A 26,669-nucleotide genomic window follows, 5' to 3' on the forward strand; every position below is an offset into this window, starting at 1 on the left:
CAGTAACTACAGGGGAATAAAACTGATGAGCCACAGCATGAAGTTATGGGAAAGAGTAGTGGAAGCTCGGTTAAGAAATTAGATGATGATTAGTGAGCAGCAGTATGGTTTAATGCCAAGAAAGAGAACCACAGATGCAATGTTTGCTCTGAGGATGTTGATGGAGAAGTTTAGAGAAGGCCAGAAGGAGTTGCATTGGGTCTTTGTGGACCTGGAGAAAGCATATGACAGGGTGCCTCGAGAGGAGCTATGGTATTGTATGAGGAAGTCGGGAGTGACAGAGAAGTACGTAAGAGTTGTACAGGATATGTACGAGGGAAGTGTGACAGTGGTGAGGTCTGCGTTAGGAATAACGGATGCATTCAAGTTGGAGGTGGGATTACATCAGGGATCGGCTCTTAGCCCTTTCTTATGTGCAATGGTGATGGACAGGTTGACAGACGAGATTAGACAGGAGTCCCCATGGACTATAATGTTTGCTGATGACATTATGGTCTGTAGCAATAGTAGGGAGCAGGGTGTGGAGACCCTGGAGAGGTGGAGATATGCTCTAGACAGGAGAGGAATGAAGGTCAGTAGGAACAAGACAGAATACATGTGTGTAAATGAGAGGGAGGTCAGTGGAATGGTGAGGATGCAAGGAGTACAGTTGGCAAAGGTGGATGACTTTAAATACTTGGGATCAAAAGTACTGAGTAATGCAGAGTGTGGAAGAGAGCTGAAAAAGAGAGTGCAGACAGGGTGGAATGGGTGGAGAAGAGTGTCAGGAGTGATTTGTGACTGACTGGTATCAGCAAGAGTGAAAGGGAAGGTCTACAGGACGGTTGTGAGACCAGCTATGTTATATGGGCTGGAGACGGTGGCACTGACCAGAAAGCAGGAGACAGAGCTGGAGGTGGCAGAGTTAAAGATGTTAAGATTTACATTGGGTGTGACGTGGATGGATAGGATTAGAAATGAGGACATTAGAGGGTCAGCTCAAGTTGGACGGTTGGGAGACAAAGTCAGAGAGGCGAGATTGCATTGGTTTCGACATGTGCAGAGGAGAGATGTTGGGTGTATTGGGAGAAGGATATTAAGGATAGAGCTGCCAGGGAAGAGGAAAAGAGGAAGGCCTAAGAGGAGGTTTGTGGATGTGGTGTGAGAGGACATGCAGGTGACGGGTGAAGCAGAACAAGATACAGAGAACAGAAAGATATGGAAGAACATGATCCGATGTGGCAACCTCTAACGGGAGCAGCTGAAAGAAGAAGAAGAGCACATTCCAATAAAGAATATATTGGTATCAGATTGTCCCATCCCTATTATTCTGGGGCAAAACTTTCCTTCATTTTTCTAGTGACATGAGGGATCTATTTGTCATTTTCAAATATGCTCTAGTGGTTTCCTACCTCTATTATGTGCTAGTATTGTCTGACAAAATACCATATATGCATGATATTGGTGTCTAAGAATTGGATAATCTGATAAAGAAGGCTAAAATAACAGAACACCTGTAAATCGCCTTTGCACTAGCTGCTTAACCATGTTCTTTTTGGATCTTGGGGGTATCACAAGCTTTAGCACTTAATTAGGAGCATAGCTCCATTCTGGTAGTGCCAGAGTAGGGAGTCCCCCTTGGGTTATCATGCAGTCAAAGAGTAAAATTTTACACAATCAAAGTTTGGGTCCTGAACAATGTCTCAATGCATAACTGAAGAAAAGGCAGGACTAGACTATTAAAGCTCAGGGGTTGGATGTTTGAGACCATGAGATGGGGGAAGAGGGGTCTTTTCTCAGAGTTGATGTTATTATTACATAGCTTGAGTTGTATTCTGATGTGTATGAAAGTTATTTCAGTCTGCTCTAGGTGTTTTTACTTGATTTTTAAATGCATGTTATGCACTTTACTAATAATGGAACTACAGTACATCTGATTACTGTTATTTTAAAATATGAATGAATTCTTAAAAACACAATTTTGTTCAAAGATCATCACACGTATTTGAGCTTATTGGACATCCCATTCCAAATCTATTGACATTAATACAGAGTTGCCCTCTATTTGTGGCTATAATTGCCTTCGCTGTTCTTAGAAGGCTAGCTATGCATAGATTTTGGAGTGTGTCTGTGCCCATTCAGCCAGGAGAACATTTGTGAGGTCAGGTACTGATATTGGATGAAGAGACTCAACATCTGCGTTCCAATTTATCTAAAAGGTGTTCAATATAGAGATCAGGGCTCTGTGCAAGCCACTTGAGTTTCGTATGTCTTTACAGACATGGCTTTGTGCACAGCGTCACAGGAACGGGCCTTTTGCAAATTGTTGTCAAAAAGCTGGAAAAATACATTTTGTCTAAAATGTCTTTGTTAGATGTAGCATTGACAATACCATTCACAATAACCATGGGTGCTAGCCAAAACCCTGACAAACAACCTCCGACCATTATTCCTCCTTCACCAAACTTTACAGTAGGCACTATCTAGCCTTGACAGGTTGTGTTCTCCTGGCATCTGCCAAAGCCCAGATTTGTCCATCAGACTGTCAGATAGTGGTTCATCACTCCACAAAACAAGGTTCCACCTCTCCAGAGTCTAATGGGGGCATGCTTTACACAATTCCAGCGGACATTGGAATCTCAGACTTGTGTGCAGCTCCTCAGCAATTGGAACTCATTTCATAAAGTAACCTAAGTAGAGTTCATGAACAAATGTTTCTTCTAGAAGAAGTTTGGAACACTATCGTGAGTGATGCAACTCTAAACAGGAGATTTTCATGTGATTTGCACTTCAGGTCAGATGGTTTTCTATGCGCTTGTATTTTCTACCAGTTTGTTGCTGAGCTGTTGTTGCTCCTGACTCTTTCCCTTCACAACAACAGCACTTACAGTTAACAGGGGCAGAACAGCAGAGCAGAAATTTCTTGTATTGAATTGTGGCAAAGGTGGCATCCTATAACAACGCCACATTTAAAGTCACTGAGCTCTTCAGTATGACTCATTCTACTGCTAGTGTTTGTCAATGGAGATGGCATGGCTGTGTGATTGATTTTATGCACATGTCAATTAGCTCAATAATATGGAAGGGTGTCCATTTACTTTTGGCCATATTGTGTGTCTGTAGCAATAAAAATGTATTTGATGAAAAAAATAAATAAAAATTAAAAAATCTTTGTACTCTCTAAACAAGTCTCTGAATGAACCTGAACGGAATAAACTGAAAAAATACAAAATAAAACACAAGGAGGACACAAAAATGTCGTAGAGGTTTGAATGGGTTGAGACTGGAATTACAGACCCTGAAACTCTGGTACTGGAACTAACCACTGCACCACCCAAAGACTTTCATGATGATATTAATTGATCACAAATGCAATAATGTTTGCCATAAAATAAATGTAAATGTATAATGATTTCCCCGGTAGTACTACAAAGTGGTGCAGTCTCATGGATTACACCTCCAGGATTTGAATGACATGGATACTTTTTACCTGTACAAAGTGTGTGCACTCTCCCTCTGTTGCTGTGGGTTTTTTATGCTTAGGTGAATTGGAGTGTGAGTGCACTGTAAAAAAAACAACTTCAAAAATGTTAATTGAGCTCGACTTTAAAAGTTAAATGAACTAGCAGTTCATTAAAATGTTGAATCAACTTTAAAAAATAATTAAATTCAGTGTTTTTAGCTTTGTGTTATGGGAATGTGAGAAAGAAAGTGTGGGGAACCTAATAATTTACGTTTATAACTGGTTTTGATACTCCACGATATTGCACATGCTCATTGCTTTCTTTGACGCTCTCATGTTAGGGACCATTTTGGGTTAGGGTAATTTCCCTCTAAAGTAAGTGTTGTTACTTTCTCCATAGCCATTTTCTTCAGTTTCTCTGAGAAAAAAGCGCTTCACACATTCTTTATCAGATTGAAACGACAAGGCGATATCTTTAGGCTTAATAAGGTAAGGTTACATTAAGACACACGTTATATAAACAATTGTTGACTTAATAAATATTTTTTCAAACTTTTGTGTTGTCATTTTTATTACATTTCTTTAAGCAGTTTTATGTAATAGCTATTACAAACACAGAAATGTATGTGGACTGTTTTAAAAATGGAAAAATTAAGCAACCAGCTGCATAGTGTACTCAACTAATGGGCATTGAATTTGAACTAATAGGAATTATTAAGTTAAAAGCAATTTCTATACACGAAGTTTAATTTGTCTAATAAATTGACACTCATACAATTTGATAACTGAGGACGAGTTTGCCGAACTTAAAATTTCAATTAGTTCGGTATGTGCCTTGGTTCCAGTACTGGTTATTTCTAATTCACCTTCTTGCACTTGAACCTCAAACTCAAGCCAATTTGAGAGATGATAGAGTGTTGGAACTTTAATGTACCTTGACAAGATATAGTGACAGAAGTTAGCTTCCAAAGTCTGACGTAGCTTGGAGGAAAGTCGAGTTACGTGTAAGCCACAATGCAGTTCAATTTTGCCTTTTTCATCTAGTTGGTCAAGCATCCCCACTAAAGCACGGATTTGCAAGGCAAATCTACAGAAGAACACAGTATCACCAGTTCTGATATTTGCACCATCCATTAGTTCAGCTATTCGTTTTAATGCTTGGGAGTAATAAAGTATCTATCTATCTATCTATCTATCTATCTATCTATCTATCTATCTATCTATCTATCTATCTATCTATCTATCTATCTATCTATCTATCTATCTATCTATCTATCTATCTATCTATCTATCTATCTATCTAATGCCAATTTATGAGGCTGACCATATTGTGCAGTTAAGGAAGCCATAGTGTCACTATAAAGATATGGAGAGTTGCTATAAGAATCTGCAAATAATAATGCATCCTCCAATTTAAGGTAATCCACAAGGAAATGATACTTAAAATGTTCAGTAGCATCACTTGGGTGGAGATTCTCAAGAGCTATCTTTATTCTAGAGAATTCTCTTGCATCCTCATGGACGAAGTAAGGTATCGTAGGTTTTGGTCCTCGGTAGCTCTTCTCTTGAGATTGGTGTATTAGTGAAGAATAAGGATTTTGATGCTGGCCTTCAGCTGGTGGCACTGAACGTGTCTCATTCTGAGCGTTTTGATACTGGTGTGCAGGTGGATAGATAGTGGGGCATAATGGATTGATTTTATTCTGCATCGTGACCTGGCTGACAAATCTTATTGAAACATTCTCTCGACTACTTTGTCTTGTAAGATTAGTGCCTAAAGGGGTTTGTACTCTTCAGAGGAGGATCTTCAAAGAATGTTAAATCTGCTGACTGGTATCTATGGTCACCTGCAATGTTGGCTACTGGGGTGCTATAAACAGAAACAGGCCTACTCTGGGAGACAATTGATGTTTTGGCCTTTTTTTGCCATTTCAGTAACTGAAGGAGATTGAGGCTGTTTATCGGACTCCTGTGCAGGAACTACATCTCTATGAGGCTGCACCTTTTTAATGGCATTGGTAAGATGCATCATATTCTCACACAAATACTTATTTTTAGCTTGCATCTCTCTAATTGCTGCAAACAAATCGTCACTAACTCCTGGGTTTGGAGGGTTAGGAATTGTACTCTCAGCAGCAATCTGGATGTCACTTTGTTGCCCAATGTCAGAATCAGGAATGTGACAGGGAGAGGGGAGGGGTGTCATCTTGGCAGCACCTTCATAACTTGTCCTCTTCTAATAATCTGTAGGTGAATGATAAATCTCAAATTCTGGATTCACCCTTCTAATTACACCTTCTTGAATGAGCGAAGAATCCTGCAAATTGGAGTGATGTGCTGTCTGAGGTGGAATCACAACTAACTAATTCGGCAATATGGGTGCACTGTTACACCGACTCACATAATACACATCAAAACTTCCAAGTACACAGGGTGACGTAATTGGCATCTGGGTCTAACGGTGGCTTCATTATCCTCCATAATGTATGTTGGAAAAGACAAGTACATCTTCTTACAGTGTAGCAGCTGTCTTTCCGGCTCGAAGGACCATAAATTGTAGTGAAGAATTAAGTTGGTTCAGGTTAAATTACAACCACTGCACACATCCAGTCAGGGATGGATAAAGATGTCCAAATTCTATTTATTAATTTCTTCCAAACTTATACAAATGTGAAGGTATGGTCTAAATAAAATAATATCCATAAATTAATTATCCCAGTTTCTTTCTCTTCAGTTTGTCAATGTTAACATTAGTCATTAACAGGTACTTAATTTATCCAGTAGATAGCGTACTACACTCAAGATAACATCAATATTGGAAATTACAAGAATGTTAACCCATAAAGCAAATACTCAAATTAAATAAGTAATTATTCTTAACATATATACATATTATACATGAGGAAACCATAATACTGTACTTCTATAATAAACAATACAGTATGTGTGAATCTCCAAATAGCGTCTGTTCAACTATACTTTAGCTTCCTCAAACATCTATATTTTAGAAACTGTACTAAAATTTATATCCAAATTACAAATTTAAACACAAACAATATACTTTAAGGACAAACAATTAAATTCCACTTACTTTATAAATAATTACGCAAACTTTCACAAATAACAAATGAAGCTCCTACTCTACTGCTCAGATGCCACCAAACAATCTATAAGTTTCAAAGTGAAACCCTGTGATTGGCCAAGTTCCAACTCAGCACAGTCCAATCACAATAACTAAAAAATCAAGGTGGACGGCAACTAATGAAAGAGATACAACACATAAATAATATATTGCCTTTTCAACACTTACAGAGGATGAAAAAGTGAAATTGAAATGAAATGAAATACTAATTTTCCAAATTAAATTGAATAAGATTTATACAAGAAAAACACAGGGAGCTTATATAAAGTAAAACACAAAATGGATAGAAGAAATTAACTCTATATATTTTTGTAGATTAGAAAAACTTGTCATGAAAAGAATACAATGGAAACATTGATTATCAATGATGTTAAATGCTCTGATCCAAAGAAAATCGCTAATGAAATGTACTTATTTTATAGTAATGTATATTCATGTAACTTCTCACCCCAATTAAGAAGAATTATTTTTGACAAAATTGAAGAATTCATACCTCAAATAAATTCCTCAGATAAATTAAAATTGACTGTGGTGCTGAAATTTCAGTTGAGCAACTAGATATTGCAATGAAACATTTGACCCTTGACCATTCTTCAGGCCCAGATGGCCTCTCTGCTAAGTTTTATAAATGTTTTTGAGAACATATTAACATAACTTTTATTTAATACATTAAAAGAAATAGAGCGTTTAGTACTTCCACCAACTATGAGACAAGGCATAATGGATTCCAAAATCAGGTAAGGATACCAGAATTTTTGATAACTGACACCCAATAACACTTTTAAATAAACAACAACAACATTTATTTATATAGCACATTTTCATACAAACAGTAGCTCAAAGTGCTTTACATAATAAAGAATAGAAAAATAAAAGACACAATAAGAAAATAAATCAACATTAATTAACATGAATAAGAGTAAGGTTCAATGGCCAGGGGACAGAAAAAAAAAAACTCCAGACGGCTGGAGAAAAATAAAATCTGTAGGGATTCCAGACCATGAGACCGCCCAGTCCCCTCTGGGCATTCTACCTAACATAAATGAAACAGTCCTCTTTGGATTTAGGGTTCTCATGGAAGGGCTTGATGATGATGGTCACGTAGACTTCTGCCTTTTAATCCATCCATCATTGTTGGAGCATCATGAAGCTTTGAGTAGGTGGAGGTGGCACAGGCCACCACCACAAAGAAACCGGAAAAAGAAACAGAAAAAGAGAGTAGGGTCAGTACGATTTTAGAGCCACCATGAATAGTTATTATGATGAATTGAACATACAGAGTATCAGGATTAAGTTAAATTAAGTTAAAATGAAGTTATAAAAAGGCCATGTTAAAGTAATGTGTTTTCAGCAGTGTTTTAAAGTGCTCTACTGTATCAGCCTGGCGAATTCCTATTGGCAGGCTATTCCAGATTTTAGGTGCATAGCAGCAGAAGGCCGCCTCACCACTTCTTTTAAGTTTTGTTCTTGGAATTCTAAGGAGACACTCATTTGAGGATCTGAGGTTACGATTTGGAATATAAGGTGTCAGACATTCCGATATATAAGATGGGGCGAGATTATTTAAGGCTTTATAAACCATAAGCAGAATTTTAAAGTCAATCCTGAATGACACAGGTAACCAGTGTAGTGACATAAAACTGGAGAAATGTGTTCGATTTTCTTTTCCTAGTTAGGATTCTAGCAGCTGCATTCTGCACTAGTTGCAAACGATTTATGTCTTTTTGGGTAGTCCTGAGAGGAGTGCGTTACAGTAATCTAGTCGACTGAAAACAAACGCGTGAACTAATTTCTCAGCATCTTTCAGTGATATAAGAGGTCTAACTTTACTTATGTTTCTTAAGTGAAAAATGCTGTCCTAATGATCTGATTAATATGTGATTTAAAATTCAGATTACAGTCAACAATCACCCCTAAGCTTTTTACCTCCGTCTTGACTTTTAATCCTAATGTATCCAGTTTATTTCTAATAGCCTCATTGTATCCATTATTGCTGATCACTAAATTTCAGTTTCTCTTTATTTAACTTGAGAAAATTACTATTCATCCATTCTGAGATACAGTCAGACATTGTGTTAGTGAATCAATAGAATCGGGTCATCAGGTGCTATTGATAAGTACAGCTGTGTGTCATCAGCATAGCTGTGGTAGCTCACGTTGTGCCCTGAGATAATCTGACCTAACGGAAGCATGTAGATTGAGAATAACAGCGGACCCAGGAAAGAGCCTTGTGGAACACCATATGATATCATGTGTCTTGAGTTGTAACCACAACTAACAAAAATTTTCTCCCTGTCAGGTAGGATTCAAACCAATTTAAGACACTGCCAGAGAGGCCCACCCATTGACTAAGGCGATTTCTAAGAATGTTGTGATCAATGGTGTCAAATGCAGCACTCAGATCTAAGAGGATGAGAACAGATAAATGGCCTCTGTCTGCATTTCACCGCAAAGTCATTTACTACTTTAACGAGTGCAGTTTCTGTGCTGTGATTTGTTCTAAAACCCGACTGAAATTTATCAAGAATAGCATGTTTATTTAGGTGGTCATTTAACTGCATAATGACTGCCTTCTCCAGAACTTTACTTAAGAAAGGCAGGTTAGAGATGGGTCTAAAATTTTCAAGAGCGAGGGTCAAGATTATGTTTCTTAAGTAGGGGTTTAACTACAGCAGTCTTAAGACAGTCTGGGAAGACCCCAGTATCTAGTGACGAATTTACTATGTCAAGAACATTATCAATTAGCACGCCTGATACTTCTTTGAAAAACCTTGTTGGTATCGGGTCAAGGGACAGGTGGAGGTTTTAATTGAGATATTATTTTTGTAAATCAGGTAAATCTATCCTAGTGAAAGAGTTTAATTTGTTTATAACAGGATGCTGGGGTTTAGGAGGATCCTTAGTGTTGGAGGGATATACTATGTTATTTCTAATATCATTAATTTTTTGATTGAAAAATACAGCGATAGCCTCACAGGTTTCACTGGAAGCACTTAGGAGGCATTCCTTTGAGTTACCTGGGTTTAGTAGGCGATCAATTGTAGAAAATAAGACCCTGGGATTACTAGCATTGTTATTTATAATCTTAAAGAAATAGCAGCGCTCTCAAGACGGACAGTGTTATTGTATTCTGTTATTTTGACTTTTAATATTTCATGGTGGATAGTAAGTTTAGTCTTCCTCCATTGACGCTCAGCTCTACGGCATGTTCTCTTTAAATCAGACACTCTTTGGGTCTTCCATGGTATAACAATGCTAGAAGATTTTTTCACTGTCTTTTCAGGTGCAACTATGTCAACAGCAGCTCTCACTTTAGTATTAAATCTTTCCACCTTACTATTTACATTATCCTCGCTATTATAGCTGGCACTATAAACGGACTGATTGCTTAAAATGTTTGTAAGTTTTAAAGCTGCTGCGATCAAAGAAGCGTTTTTAACAATATGCTTCTCATGAGTGTTTTTATCATTATTTCTATATTAAAAAGTAGAAGAAAATGGTCTGATAGACCAATATCAATGATCTGTTTTATATCAACTTTCAGTCCTTTAGTAATCACTAAGTCTAACGTATGACCTGCTTTATGTGTAGGCTGATTTATGAGTTGTCTCAAATCAAAAGAATCCAGGAGGTTCATAAATTCTTTTACTTTTAGATCACACTGATTATCTATATGAAAATTAAAGTCGCCAACTATTAGGAGTGTGTCATAGTTAGTAATTAAAATTGACATTAAGTCAGAGAATTCCTCAAAAAACGACGCGTTATATTTAGGAGGTCTATACACGGATAGTACTAGAACTTGAGAATCTCCATGAATAACAACGGCGAGATACTCAAAGGACTTGAACTTACCAAAACTGACATCTTTACATTTTAATCGGCTCGAGTAAATGTTTGCCAATCCGCCTCCCTTTTTCCCTGGCGGTCTGCACGAGTAAAACTGTAATCCGAGGCAGATTTGATTAAAACTGCGCGCATCTGAGTCAAGCCACGTTTCACTTAGTGCAATAAAATCTATTTTTTTTTCACTAATAAGATCGTTGATAAAAACGTTTTGTTAGTTAAAGCTCTAACATTTAATTGTGCCATATTTAATGTTTCGGAGGTGCAGAGATGAATACTATATGCGTTATTGATATTTGGAATAGGAACTAAATTATTTTTATTAGCGCCGCTCTGTGTGTAAAGACTATAAAAGACTATAAAATCTTAACTAATAGTTTATCAAATCACCTTAAAGAAGGAATTTCTCAAATAATAAGTGATACCCAATCAGGATTTATAAAAGGGAGATCAATCCATAATAACATACACCTAGTTCTGGACTTACTTGAATACAGTGATCATAAAAATGTTGATGGCTTTGTTTTGTTTTGTTTTTTTTCTTGATTTTTATAAGGCTTTTGATACAATTGAGCATCCTTGTATCTTTAAAACATTGGAACTATGTGATTTTAGGGAAAAATTTAGGAATAGAATTAAATGTTTCTACCATAATACTAATAGCTCAGTATCTTTAATAGGTGCCACCTTCTATTGTTTTAATATTAATAGAGGAATGAAATAGGCATGCCCAAACTCTACAGCACTTTTTTTATTTGCAAGAGAAATGATGGCTATTCTTATTAAGCACTAAAATAATGGGCAACTGAATGCTTGTGGCAATATTGTCATAATTCAGTTTGCTGTTGATACGGATTTATTTCTTCCCTAAGGTCATCCAGTTTATAAATTTATTTTCTAAAGCCTCTGGCCTGTATTTTATTATTAAAAAATATGAATTATTAGCAATACATGATTACCATCTTGGAACAGCACAGACTATACTTAACTTAAATACACCCCTTCACCTTCCACCTTTACTAATTGATGACTTTGATTTTTTAAATAAAAATTAGCTATCTTTATTTGCAATCTTTTTACAAAACAATTCTATCCATTGCTATTTTGTAGAAACTCCCTTTCTTTCATTTTTAGTCAATATTATAAAGAAAATGTGTGTAAAATTCTTAAAGTTACTTTTGCCTCCCAAAGCTAAAGAGGTTCCTTATAAAATATTCAATGATATTTATCCATCAGGAGAATTCCTCAGGCATAGATTTAATATTGATCATAATAACTGCATATTTTGTGTTGTGGACACTGAAAGTACATATCATGTGTCTTTCTCATGCTGTTATAGTAATACATTTTGGAATGATTTATTCAATTGGCTGCAGCAAAAAAATCAATTTTTTTCTCATTTTTCTAGAAATGATTTAATCTTTGGGATTCTAATTGGGGATAACAAACTTGTTTTAGGGAAATTCTTTATTCTAAATATATACAAACTAACCTTTCAGTGACTTTTTTTAAATCAAAGAATTCAGATTATACTGCAAATCATTAAAATGTATATGAAAAAGAAATCAGGGAAAAAAATTGTTAAATATTATTAATGATTTTAATTTATATGAAGAGACACCTTAACCCCCCTTTTTTCTTCTGTGTTCTGTTTAATTATAAAATTGTTTAAATATGAAAATTATATATTTCTGTATTGTTGTATTATGTATTTTATATATGCATTTTATGAATAAACAAAAAAAAAGTTGGTGATTTTTTGTTGCCTGTGTTTTACACAAGCTTACTGTGCAGGATCAACGGATACCAAAATAATGAATGTATGCATGTTGAAATAAATACATAATGCTAACTTAAATCTTCAGATAATATTTGTATAGGAACCTATTGTATTATTTTTTGCTGGACAGCAAGGATAAAGCCCCACTGATATTTTAAGTTCCTGAACTCAGATCTGTTTACACACTTTAATCTTAAATTTTAACTAGCTTTTCTCAGTTTCGGTTTACTGCTTCTGTTATAGCTGATTAGCTCGGACTGCAATTGTACTAAAATACTTTAAATTAATAAAATTTACATCGAGGCTATTCACAGATGAAAAGCATCTTTCATCCAAAACATATCAAAGTATTTACTTCATAAACATGTATGCTAATGAATTTATCCATCCATCCATCCATCCATTATCCAACCCGCTATATCCTAACTACAGGGTCACGGGGGTCTGCTGGAGCCAATCCCAGCCAACACAGGGAGCAAGGCAGGAAACAAACCCCGGGCAGGGCACCAGTCCACAGTAGGCTAATAAATTTATTGCACATAAATATCTTATCAGAAACACCATTATATACCTACAAATGCAGTGTGCTGTCCTCTGACAGGTTAATTTTAAAATGGAATAACTTAATTCATCCCAAAATATATTTATTGGCAGTATCATTTTCAAAAAGACCCAATTTGGGAAAGCAAAGTAAGATTTTAAATTAAAGAAATGTTTTCTATAAACTCTGGTTTTGTAGTAGTTTTACTGCTGAATTTCTGCCTGCATCTTATTGTTCTCGGAGTTGACATTTACAAATAGTAATTGTTATATACTGAAATATACTCAAAATGTTAGATTCTAATCTGGCAATGCTAAACCTAGAACTTCACAGAACTCTGCAAGCAAATACCAGATTTAGATTTGCCTTTGTGCTTAGCTGTAAATCTGATTATTATTATTATCATCATCATCATCATCATCATCAGATGGCCTATCTATCCCAAACCACTCTGACCCATAACCAGTTATACAAGAGCTTCAGAATTAGCAGGCAGAGCAATGACAGGGACTGTTGTAATGTGCAGTAAGTTGGTTATTGCTACATGAGGCTTTTGTCATCTTTTAGTGGTGGGGAAGGTATGAGGAGGTATGAAAGCCGGGTTTCCATTGGAATCATCACAAATTATATTTTTGTCCCTGCAAATAACTTCCACACCCCTGCTTTCTCCTTAAAAATGGGATCATTCAACCTAATATGAATGTTGATTTTTTGCATATCAAGAGAAGGCATATTGAGCCATTCATACTTGTGTCAAGACACTGTTTTGGATGTAAGCAGGTTAGTTAATGAGTACAAAAAGAACTTACATGCATTACAGTGCCTATGAAAAGCATTTACTCTCTTGGAAGTTTTTAGATTTTATTATTGTGCTGTATAACATTGAATTATAGAGGATTTACAGTATGCGCTAGCTTGCCTTTACAAAATATTAAACCACTGAGAACCAGCTCAATTGTCAAATGATTGGAAATTGTTTTTTTTATAATTTAAAAAATATATATATTTCTTTATTTATGAATGTATTACAATAACTTTATTAATCTTGTTTACAGTCAATTTCACAATTTCAATCAAAAGTCATTTTTTTCAATAATCCATCTAAAGGATCTTCAACAAAAACCAGTTGAAATGGACCTTTAGTGAGAAAAAAAAAACAACTTTTTTGATTCATTTTCTTGTTACCTATTTAGAAAGTATAGCATTTCAAGTACCCTGAATTTAAAAATAAGTGTAAAAATGGTACATAATAACATAATAGCTTTGAGCAAGTATTTTTATGTTTCAGCCAGAGCTCCTCCCAAATCTGGTGCACAGATTTCACTTTTAGCAATACACTAGCAATAGTGCTAGTGTATTGTGTTTTTAGATGTGACAGGAATGTGCATAAATGGCAGGTGAGATGTTACCTTTCTCTTGGTCTTTTCTAAAACCGCTATAAACTGTCTTCATGGTTCATTGCACTGTTTTTTGTTCCTGAAAGGTACAATTCTCATGCTTGTTCCCTCTGTTGACTTATACTTATCCTCCTCTATCTGTTTTGTGTACATGTTGTTTGCCTAGTCCTTGGAGCAGATTTGTGTGAGGGAACGCTCTAACTTTGCAAGGCTGAATGGGAGGGGAAGATCTGTGCAAGTTACATCCTAGGACGCCAGGTACACCATAGGGCAACACCACATACTATGAGACTCTACCTGCCCCTACCAGCAAATAAGGTGCAACAGCACAGCTTTTATTTTTTCATGCCAGTGGATTACTTACATCATTACTTGAATTATACCAACCTGACAGACACCCAAGTTCTGCTTCTGCCATTTTTCAAAACAGGTTTTGTAACTCTCACTAAAAACACATTCAATATTGCAGCTCCTCCTCTCTCTTTAGATCTGTTTGTGAAGCAGCTATCAGTGGGGCTTGTTCGAATCTTGATTAAAGATTCACTACCTGTCTCTTGCATTTAAATTTAGCAGACATTAGTTATATTTTTGTGCCATTCTTCTGTAACAACTTTACCAATCATAAGTCTATATACTGTCTGCCAAGCTCTTCTTTTTCACTACAATACTTCCCGGTTGTTCTTTTCACTTTAGCCTGTATTTTAAAACTTCTGAATTTATTTTGGAGTGTATCCTAGTTTGCTAAATAACTGGTTATGGATTTTAAAAGTAATATTATATAAAATAAAGATTGATTGATTGGTTTATTAATAAATTGAAAAATACTGTTTAAGATATATACTGCTGTGCACCTTCTCATATCAAAATGTTACAGCAAATCTTTATGTGCTAATCTGTTGCCACCTTTTTGCATGACTTTAGATTATGTTTTGTTGAGATATTACTCTGCCTACCCAAGATCTCTGTTCCTGCGTTGTGTATTGTTTAATTTTTGAAAATGTTCTTTCCTCCTTACATTATTTTTAAAAATGTCTTATTTTGACTTTATCATCTTTTTCATTTAATTATTTTTTGTAATAAATTATCATTATTATTATTAATAGTATCATCTCCAGACAGAGGAGCAGCTTCAGTGACAGACTGAGGAGATTGTTCCTCCCCCTCACTATGCAACTCTTCAATTCCACCCTAGGGGTTAAACGTTAACATTAACATTATACAAAGTTATTGTCTGTTTTACCTGCAATTTTATCATTCTTTAATTTAATATTGTTTTTTATCAGTATGCCGCTGCTGGAGTATGTGAATTTCCCCTTGTGATTCATAATGTGACATCTATCTATCTATCTATCTATCTATCTATCTATCTATCTATCTATCTATCTATCTATCTATCTATCTATCTATCTATCTATCTATCTATCTATCTATCTATCTTATCCTGCCTACTATACTAAAATCTATCTATCTATCTATCTATCTATCTATCTATCTATCTATCTATCTAATTGCCATTTTGTTTGTTAGTTTTTGTAATAATTCATTATTGCACTCCCTCACAGAGCCATCTAATCCTGTACGTGTGCTGCCTGAGGTACAGGGCTGATGCATGAGGTGAGCCAATGAGGCAATTTGACAAAGGATGTCATTTTCATACAACAGCATTTATTAATTGTTTTTTATTAACATAGGCATAAAGAAATAATAATAATACAGTGGACAGGAAGGTGCACAACTACATCAACAACAACAACAACAACAATAATAATAATAATAATTCTTTACATTTATAGCTCACTTTTGTTGCTACTCAAAGTTCTTTTTAATAAATAGGGAAACACTTCAACCACCACCAGTGTGTACACCCACCCATCTATTATTACACCAGTACACTCCCCACACATTAGCTATTAGGTGGTAAAAATTTTTAATGACCACAGAGAGTCAAGACATCATTATAATGTCTTACCCAAAAGACAGCACCTTATTTGCAGCACAGTATACCCATTACTGCACTGGGATCGATAAACAGACCACAAGGTAAGCACCCCCTGCTGGACTCACCAACTCCTCTTTCAGCAGCAACCCAAGCTTTTCCTAGATGGTCTCCCATGCAAGTACTGTACTGGCCAAGCCTGAACATGGTTAGACTCATGTGGATGACATGTTCTGAAGCTGCTGACATAAGTTGAACTTAATTCAGTTATTTCATTTTTCTAAGGTAACCTTTACCCTTATCTCAAGTATGGTAGTTATTATTACTATTATTTTATTTTTGATTTGACATACAGTACTGTTAATCTGAAGGGAAGTTATCTTTTTGAATGACCTTTTATGTAGTGAAAAGGTGAGGTAGTAGATGTAGTTGCGTGAAAAAAATATTTTGGGGTGACTTGTAGTTTTCTTGACATTATTTGCAATTTTCCAAAGACAAAAACATTAATTTGCATTTCCACATCCCTTTGGCCTATGAAACAGACTCTTTTTATTTCCAACCTATGCCAGTAAAATGTCAAAAATCACCTTTATTTAAAGATCGCCAGTATTACACATTTGAGTAGATGGCCTTTAGTAACCGGTAGATCTGATCGAAGCACTCACTTTAAGCACCGTGTCTAAGTCTTACCCCACATGCCATACATAGGGAATGCTTAGTTGGCTTCTTAGTTGCTTAGTTATCTTCTTAGTTGGTATTCCTGCCCCGTTGTCCCTCTCAAGTCCGGACCCTGGCGTCGCCACATTATTAAATATGTGTATGCATTTGGTGGCATATTTTATTAAAAAACATGTGTCTCCTGAGAAGAAATTGCATTTTACCATTATGTTTGTAATTGGTCTGCTTGGTTTTTGTGGTGCTATAGCGTTTTGTTTAGAAAAAATGTTAAAAGATTGGAGGTTCTGACTATGCTGAGAAGGAAATGCATTATTAGACACTGCGTCTCAGTGCCAACCTAAAGATGGCCATACAGCTTTTAGCAGTTCTCGGTCACCGTATTCAAGGCCATGCAAATTAAGTACCAGTTACCAAATCAGAGGAGTCATGTTAACGGAACTTTACAAGTTGGGGGTGCTTTGCGTGTGTCCAATTTCCCAATGATGCATTAGAACAGGAGTCCCCAACTCCGGTCCTGGTGGGCCACAGTGCCTTCAGGTTTTCATTCTAACCCTTTTGTTAATTGGTGACCAATTTTTGCTGCTAATTAACTCCTTTTCCTTTCATGTTAATTGACATGCTTTTTTTAAGATTTGTTCCCCTGAATTTCATCATTCCTCTGAATTGCTTCATTTTTTTCCTTAAATGGCACTGAAAGAGAAATGAAATGTGAAGTAAGTGAGCCAACAGAAGACCAACTAAGTCAGGGCCTCAAACTGTAACCTGTTTCACTCCAGCCAGTTGCTTAATTAGGCACTGATTGTTGTTGTTAATTAAACCCGTTCTTTAATTCTGTGGGTCGTTTCTGCTCTCATTGTGCAATAGCAGACATTTCTGAAATCGTTGATTTTGTCTTTTTTAAGAGCACTGGGGACCTGAGCAGATCAACATTCCCGAGTCCTTCACCTTTGTTTCTTTTCAGATAGTGTATGATGGTCACAGTCTGCTGGTCATGTTTTCGCACATTTTATATCTCATTATTGTTTGGCTGCTAATAAAGGAAAAATAAATAATTAAGGGGTCTGAGTCTTCAAGAGCAAGTCAATTAATTCAAAAGAGTTTAATTAGCAGCAAAAACAGGTCACTAATTTAGAAAATGGTTAGAATGAAAACCTGCAGCCACTGGGGCCCTCCAGGACCGGAGTTGGGGACCCCTGCATTAGAATTTGTAGGCTTAGGAGGTATTTTGACTGTGATTGGGTTGAACCGTTCTAGTCAATGACGTTTTAATTTGCGATTGGCTGATCAGTACGTGATGTGCACAAATTTAATATAAACTGCTCAAAATAATTAAAGGAACACTTTGAAAACACATCAGATCTCAATGGGAAAAAGAAATCCTCCTGGATATCTATACTGATATAGACTGGGTAATGTGTTAGGAACGAAAGGATGCCACATTGTTTGATGGAAATGAAAATGATCAACCTACAGAGCCCTGAATTCAAAGACGCCCCAAAAATCAGAGTGAAAAAATTATGTGGCAGGCTAGTCCATTTTGCCAAAATTTAATTGCAGCAACTCAAAATTGTACGCAGTAGTTTGTATGGCCCCTGTGTTCTTGTATACATGCCTGACAACATCGGTGCATGCTTCTAATGAGATGACAGATGGTGTTGTGGGGGATCTCCCCCCAGATCTGGACCAGGGCATCACTGAGCTCCTGGACAGTCTGAGGTGCAACCTGGTGGCATTGGATGGACCAAAACATAATGTCCCAGAGGTGTTCTATTGGATTTAGATCAGGAAAGTGTGGTGGCCAGTCAATGGTATCAATTCCTTCATCCTCCAGGAACTGCCTGCATACTCTCACCACATGAGGCCAGGAGTTGTCGTGCACCAGGAGCCACTGTACCAGCATAGGGTCTGACAATGGGTCCTTGGATTTCATCCTGATACCTAATGGCAGCCAAGGTGCCTTTGTCAAGCCTGTAGCGGTCTGTGTGACCCTCCATAGATATGCCTCCCCAGACAATCATTAACCCACCACCAAACTGCTCATGCTGAATGATGTTACAGGCAGCATAATGTTCTCCATGGCTTCTCCAGACCCTTTCACTTCTGTCACGTGCTCAGGGTGAACCTGCTCTCATCTGTAAAAGCACAGGGCACCAGTGGTGCATCTGCCAATTCTGGTATTCTATGGCGAATGCCAATCGAGCTGCATGCTGCTGGGCAGTGAGCTCAGGGTCCATTAGAGGACATGGGGCCCTTGGGTCACCCTCATGAAGTCTTTCTGGTTGTTTGGTCAGAGACATTCACACCAGTGGCCTGTTGGAGGTCATTTTGTAGGGCTCTGGCAGTGCTCATCCTGTTCCTCCTTGCCCAAAGGAGCAGATACTGGTCCTGCTGATGGGTTATGGACCTTGTATGGCCCTCTCCAGCTCTCCTAGAGTAACTGCTTGTCTCCTAGAATCTCCTCCATGCCCTTGAGACTGTGCAGGGAGACACAGCAAACCTTCTGGCAATGACACGTATTGATGTGCCATCCTGGAGAAGTTGGACTACCTGTGCAACCTCTGTAGGGTCCAGGTATCGCCTCATGCTACCAGTAGTGACACTGACTGTAGCCAAATGCAAAACTAGTGAAGAAACAGTCAGAAAAGATGAGGAGGGAAAAATGTCAGTGGCCTCCACCTGTTAAACCATTCCTGTTTTGGGGGTCATCTCATTGTTGCCCCTCTAGTGCATCTGTTGTTAATTTCATTAACACCACAGCAGCTGAAACTGATTAACAACCCCCTCTGCTACTTAACTGACCAGATTAATATCCCATAGGTTTCATTGACTTTATGCTATACTCTGATTAAAAAGTGTTCCTTTAATTCTTTTGAGCAGTATATAATTGTCTGAAGTTGAAATTGATATGCTACGCCCCGCTGTCTGGCCTTGAGCTCAGTTAGTAGACTGTAAAACTGTGTCTGAACAGCTGCAAAATGTATGTGTTGCTGAATGCTTCCGGGTGATGCACCATTGTTCAATAAAGATTTCATAACAGATATCTTTGTAGAGGACAAGCGCCACATGAAAAAGTACAACAAAAAAAGCAAAAAAAAGAGTTGAGTATCGTGAGAATTATATGTACATCTAGTGCATTATTTATATAAACTAAGAATTGTAAGAAATAGTTTATTTTAGAGATTACAAACTTCAAGCACGAAATGCACAATGCCTGCGTCTAAAAATCAAAAGAGCAAATGAGCATTTTGAAGCTACATGTTAATACAAGATATTGTTGATCATTTTTCACATTTTCACATATTATTGTGTGTATATATTTCTTATGTGTTTTTGTAAAATTTGGTTAAATTATGACATGTATTGTGTTGTCAATCATATATACTGTAATGTCCCCTTCCCAGGCGGGATATATAAACCACATTGGCAAGTAGTTGTAACAGTCCAAAAAAACAAATGTTTTATTCCTCTTCTGCCTTTACTGGACAATGCAAACTCCAAATAAAACACCCCCCCCAATCCCACTCCAAAAAAAAAAAAGAAGACAAAGAACAACCACGTGTTAATCATCCCTCTAATTCTGTTTTTTACACCCATCCGTTCCCTTTTTCACATTGCAAAACAAAATACTGTACATTAAAAATAAATAACAGAACTACCTTAACAATTTCCTGCCCTCCAGCATCCCAGTGGCTGCTCTATTTAAGAGTGGCAGATGTAGATGTGGCTCCTCTGCCCCAAGCTAATTTGCATGGCTTTTTAGGAAACACTGCTTCTGTGATAATTTCTTTTCCAGACAGTTACAATACAATGTGTTACATGCCTCTTAAGTTGCACAGTACCTGTTTAGTTTAAAAAGCCAGGTGGCCTGGGCAGGATGCCTGTCCATCACAGGTATCTTCTCATAATAGCGGCGTCTTGGCCGAGTAAGGCATGACCTTCCGTCCAGGTAGAGGGGCCAGTCCTTCTGTGACCATCACAAATTGCAATCTTAAACCTGCTAAATCCATTTTAGAATCAATAAGTGGGGTACACAAGGCAGGCAGCAGCTTCCAGTCCATCCACGTGTACACACACCCAATCTCGGATTCTTACATGGTCAGGTCATCTAAGCGTCTGCAATTAACCTAATTAACCTGCACATCTTCAGGATGTGGGGAAAATAATTGAAGCACACAGAGAAGAATTCATATCGACATAGGGAAAATGACACACAGGCAATCTGTGGATATGGTTTATGAATAAATAATATGTAGAAACATTACATAGCAAACATAATAATTACGCATTTTGCAATCACAAAGTAAAATGTTCTGTAAAAGTAAACAGTTTAAAGATAAGAAATGTGTAAAAATTTTGTATCATTGTTTGTATCCCAATGCATTTTACTCCAGTCCTCAGATTTTCTTCAGTCTTTCCTCAAAATGCCTTTCACCTTCAGACTCTGAAAGCAAGCAAACAAAAGTAATTAACTGTATTATCCAAGAGCAGATAGGCTCAAGGCAGCATCCTGCACTGTATAAAATGCCTCTTTGTCATGGGGCTACCCAGACACACTAATAGCAAATCATGGCAAGTTCACCTGACAGCATATTTGTGGCAACTGAATGTAAACCTTTGTGAACTCTAAGCAGATTCATTTAGATTAGTTGTCCTCACCACTACAAGGAGTTAGACACAATACAGCTAAAAACATGAATGTGTTTATTTTATCAGTTTTGAATAAATGTGAATTAGGAAAATAGATAAGGCAGGGGACTATAAAACAAAAGACTGATGCTTTAGTCCCCACCACTCATTTTTTTTTATTTGGGTAATGATTATCCAGGGCCAAGTGGGGGGGGGGGATGCAAAGCCAAGAATGAAATGGACATGTGACAGACGTGGATCGAGAGGAAGGGGCCCACAGAGACTGCTTACGTATAATCGCTCAGAGATCTCTACTTCAGCCCTGTGTTAACTTTCTAGAACTTGTACAACTATGACATTAAGTGCACAATTGATGGGCGGCACGGTGGCACAGTGGTAGCGCTGCTGCCTCGCAGTATGGAGACCCAGGTTCACTTCCTGGGTCCTCCCTGCATGGCATTTGCATGTTCGTCCCGTGTCTGCGTGGGTTTCCTCCGGGTGCTCCGGTTTCCTCCCACAGTTCAAAGACATGCAGGTAGGTGCATTGGCAATCCTAAATTGTCCCTAGTGTGTGCTTGTTGTGTGTGTGTGTCCTGCCGTCAGTTGGCGCCTTGCCTGGGATTGGTTCCTGCTTTGCACCCTGTGTTGGCTGGAATTGGCTCCGTCAGACCCCCGTGACCCTGTGTTTGGATTCAGCAGGTTGGAAAATGGATGGATGTACAATTGAAATATGCAAATGAATTATCACTGCTTTATCTACACTTTTAATGCCAGCTATGCTAGCCATGTTCATTTTTGCTTCCTACTTCTGACTAAACAACAGCTTACACTGGATATATATCACTTGCCTCTGCAGATATAAGTTCCAGACTTGGACTGGATACTCAACTGTTTCCTTTGCAGGACTTCACATGTACCTCCATGACAGCCAACACCATCAACACCAAACCCAAAGACAGGAGAACCATTTTAAGTTGACAGTGACCCACACCAGAAGGTGGACCTGCAAAGGCAGAAGAGGCTGTTATAGTTTTCCAAGCAAGACGACGATACCTGATCTTCTCAGAAGTTCTCAAAAGACATTTAAAAGACCCGCAAGACAAAAGAGACTTGCCATGGAGCGTCTCGCGGGGACTGTAAACATGAGACTTGGTGCCAAGAGACTGTCCCAGGGCCGTCTTGCGGGCACGTGGAACATGAGATTCTTGCAAGACATGCCCTACTTACGACAAATATCATATAAGAGCACATCCATCAAAAAACAGTCAGTCGTGTAAAAGCACGTAGTGCACACACATCCTGTGCTCTCAACACATATAAAGCGTATAAGGACAATACAGAGAATACACACCCAAAAGCGTTGGAGAGAAAAAAACGCAGATAAGAGTTTATGAAACCAGTAAAATTCGAAAGTATTGCAGCGTCCCAGCCAGGTTGCGGCCTTTTTGGTTTTAAGTGACTGTTCAGTCCGATTGAGAGAGGGTGGAGTACATCATGGAAGACTGATAGCGGGGTATTGATTGATGCGGTAAGACGGGGCGAGACGCGGGGGATGAGGGATTGGAGAGGATGCTAGAAAGTTGTGTTTGGGGTTGCGAAGTCAGCGATTTTTCAAGTAAAACTTTTGTGGCACTTTATCATGTCAGTCGCTACAGTATCAAAGAAAAGATAGAAAAGATCGCATTACCGCAAAACAAAAGGTGATTAATCATCAGAACAAGGTGTAACTGAAAAAAAAGCAGGTCAAATCGAGGGCATAAATAAAAGGCAAAGAGTAGACAACAAAGTCTTTTCGCATTTGCATCATCCTTATGCACAAAACGTGGATTTATACAATAATAGACCATACGCTATGCTATGAGAATCTGTGATCCCGCAACAGTTAAAGCAACGACAAGTTGAATTTCAATGAATACACAATTCAGTCAGGTGTATATTTATGATCACGGAGAAGCAATGCAAATTTTAACAGGCAAAAGGAAAGGTAATTTATATATTCCGCGAATAACATTACACACCAAAGGCGATTGTGATATGCCATTCATATTAAAATGTTTACAGTTTACTATGAGATTACCTTTTGCTATGACAATCAATAAATCATAGGAAAAAACATTACAAAAAGTCGCATTATTTATTAGAGAAACAGAAACAATATTCACTCACGGGCAGTTATACGTTGCGTTGTCACAATGTGTCTCCAAACAATATTGTTTTTAATGAAGCTTTAAAATAAAAGTGCAAATAATGAAATTGAAACAATTCCAAAGAAAAAAAAAATAAAATTGTATATCCGATTAACCAAACACAAGGGTTGGTAAGCGAAGTGAGCAGGGGGCGAAGCCCCCTAGTTTTTTAAATAATAGGGATTTTATATTGGTTAAATGACTAGCTACTGTATTTACACTCCAGTTCAATTTATAACTAGCATTTACATGCCCTCGCAGTGTTTGCAAGAACATGAACACGTTGCATGTTTGGTGTTCAAGCAGCCGAGGCTGGCAGGTAGGGGTAATTTCCCCCTTTTCAGATTACTATATTGCCTCCCTGTAGTGGAACATATTAAGTTCAAATCCTTTATACTTGCATACAGAGTAGTCAACAGGTCAGTACCTACATACACGGAAACAGTTGTGAGGCACTATGCTTCTTCTTGACCACTCAGACCTACTGATAAACAATGTCTGGTGATGCCCAACCCGCCGTGTGGCATCAGATCTCATTCCATTGTTTTTTTAGGTGTAGTTCTTAACTATTGGAACAAGCGGCCCACTTACATTTTAAATTCTGACTCCCTTAAAGATGTTTAAGACGTATTTGAAGGCATTCTTTCTTGGTGAGCTTCTAAAAGAAATTAGCTGTCAGGTTTTTGTAATCTAGGAATTACTAAATTTTGCATTTTTGTTCTGATCTCTTCACTTGTGATGGTCAGTTTTGCAACCTTGTCCATGTAACACTTATCCTCTGACATTAGTCTCCGTTTTCACCCTTCATCCCACACCTCATCAGAATTTTCAACCCACAAAAATAAATACTTTTGAAAATGCTCTGCAGGGCCATATACTTCAGAAAACACAGGCTCAGCATTTCAGTGTGAATAGTGGAAAATGCATTTTTTTTAAACACAGACTATAATTGGACTCTGATTGGTTCATAGTTATTTTGTGACCCTTCCCTGATGGAGTCCTGCTCATTACAACATCTCATTACCTGACTGATCACCTTTCACGGAAGAAAGCCATATTCCAGCATAGCAGACAGAAAACAACCTAAATATTAAAAGCACAAATGAAATATCACAAAGAAGACCCACAGCCAGAAACTGAACCAGAGTCTGTGAGTGGTGAGGTAGTAGTGCTGCCCTTTAGAGAACCTACAGTACATACGCCAAAATCAAACAATTTTTCTTTCTCTTTTTTTCAATCTATTTTCAAATATTTCATTGAATGCATTTACAAGAAATAACATAGACTTAAGTTTATTTTAATTTATTTTGTGTACTCTCATGGTTTATCTGATTATTGGGATTGTCTTGGTATGCTACCTCCAATTTACAGTATACTTATATGCTTCACAGGTTCATGTCACTGAGTAAGGTTATGTAAGAAGAAGACCTTTTATTAGAGGAGTGGTAAAGAGAGCAGCTTACCTGAATGTCTGACGTATTTGATCTGTGACTGAGTCAGAGAGCTGTGATTCACCACACATTCAATCACCACTTCTGAGCTCCACTGGGAGGTTCTGATCTTTAGAGTGGAGCTGCTGCTGTAGGTGCCATTCTGGAGGAGATTGGGTGACCCCTGCTGGATGATGTGGGGCACTTCAACAAAGGTGAGATTCCAGGTGAAGAACACATTAGAAGGGTAGAAACTCACAGCGCTGCAGGTCAGGATCAGGAGATCAGGTGCATCAGGTGATATGGAAGAAGTGATGCTTACTTGGGGCTGGGCTAATGGACACAATGAAAAAAAAATCTGAAAGTAAACTGTAAGGAGTCAAGCTCTAAAAGCTTTAAAAAGAAATGGGAAGATTCTGCAGGTCATACAATGGGTCGATAATGCATTTGCATGTATTGGATCATGGTATAAGTTTCACCTCAGTTTGTCAGTACAAATCTGTCTTGTGCTGGAGTGGGTCCTGCAATAGACTCGCTCTCAATACTGGTGTAGATCCTACCTTGAACCCAGTATTGCCAAGATACATTTTGACCCTCTTTGCCTCTAACTTGGATATGACAATTTGAGAATATTAACCTTTAAATTTGAGAATATTCTTTATGCCATGTATAACTTCTAGATATTAAAAGGTAAGTGTTACAAAGAATGTTTAACTTTAAAGCCTTTGGTAATTGAAGAAGTATATTTTGTGGTCTTTGGCTGGCTTGTTATCCTGACCAATACCCCCAGGCCACCAGATGGAGCCCTCCCTGCAGTATGGAGGTGCCCCGAAGACCAGCAGGGAGTCATGGACTATGTAGTTTTTATACATGACCCTGCTGGATACCACAGGGGCCGCAAGAGGGAGCTGCAGGGAGGACCGAAGAATCATTTGTGCCCTATGACCCGGAAGTGCGTCAAAGGAACAGCGACGTGCTTCCGGGGTGAGAAGAAGGACTTGTACCTGACCCGGAAGTGATAAAGAGTCACGTGGACTGGGGATTGGAAACATTTCCTGGTCATGGAGAATAAAAAGACTGTGGGAGCTCCCAGATGGCGAGCTGTGCTGGGTAGAAGGGTGGCAACGCGTCTGGGAGTGGTGGATTTGTTTTGTGATTATTATTGTGAATTTATATGAGTATAGTGGAGGAGAGGGTGCTTTGTGCACTGTGGCATTTAAATAAAGTCAACATTTGGACTTTTTCCTGGTGTCTGGAGTCTTGGACAGGGGTTCAAGGGAGTGATACAGTCCTAATCTTTCACAATTTATTCAAATCAAGTTTCACTACAGAAAATAAGCTAATACCTTCAAGCATGAGCTGTGACATCTGTTCAATAATCCGGGTCCTTTTCCCGAAGCAGAAGTTTGAGCAGAAATATAACCCCTCATCAGAGAAGACCACATTTTTAATTTGCAAAGAGCTGAATAAAACTCCATAAATAATGGAATATCTCCCTCCATTTTTAACATCTTTCAAATCTCCTTCTGAGCCATTCTGGAACAGGCGCTTATGACGCCAATACAAGCTGACTTCTTCACAATTGCTGTTTTCCACTACAGTGCAGTTGAAGTATGCCATTTGTCCAGGCAGGATGGTGAGTGATGGTGGAGTTATGACATGATG

General features: G+C 37.8%; 1 protein-coding gene across 3 annotated transcripts in view; it reads right to left on the reverse strand.

The window, feature by feature from the left end:
• LOC120536746 overlaps positions 1 to 26,655 on the reverse strand; it is a 48,912-nt gene extending 22,257 nt beyond the window's left edge. The window contains exons 1-4 of one of the 3 annotated variants that reach the window (XM_039765224.1): positions 26,351 to 26,655; positions 25,038 to 25,337; positions 22,278 to 22,391; positions 20,590 to 21,203 (exon numbers count right to left, since the gene is read on the reverse strand). In XM_039765224.1, the coding sequence (XP_039621158.1) occupies positions 21,157 to 21,203; positions 22,278 to 22,391; positions 25,038 to 25,337; positions 26,351 to 26,624 (735 nt within the window). In that variant the 5' untranslated portion in view covers positions 26,625 to 26,655 and the 3' untranslated portion in view covers positions 20,590 to 21,156. Of the gene's footprint in view, positions 1 to 20,589; positions 21,204 to 22,236; positions 22,392 to 25,037; positions 25,338 to 26,350 lie in introns of those variants that run through there. The other 2 variants (XM_039765226.1, XM_039765225.1) reach the window with 2 other exon arrangements.
• Between the last annotated feature and the right edge of the window lie 14 nt (positions 26,656 to 26,669).

Source organism: Polypterus senegalus, chromosome 10 (genome assembly GCF_016835505.1).
Source record: "Polypterus senegalus isolate Bchr_013 chromosome 10, ASM1683550v1, whole genome shotgun sequence".
Taxonomy (NCBI): Eukaryota; Metazoa; Chordata; class Cladistia; order Polypteriformes; family Polypteridae; genus Polypterus; species Polypterus senegalus.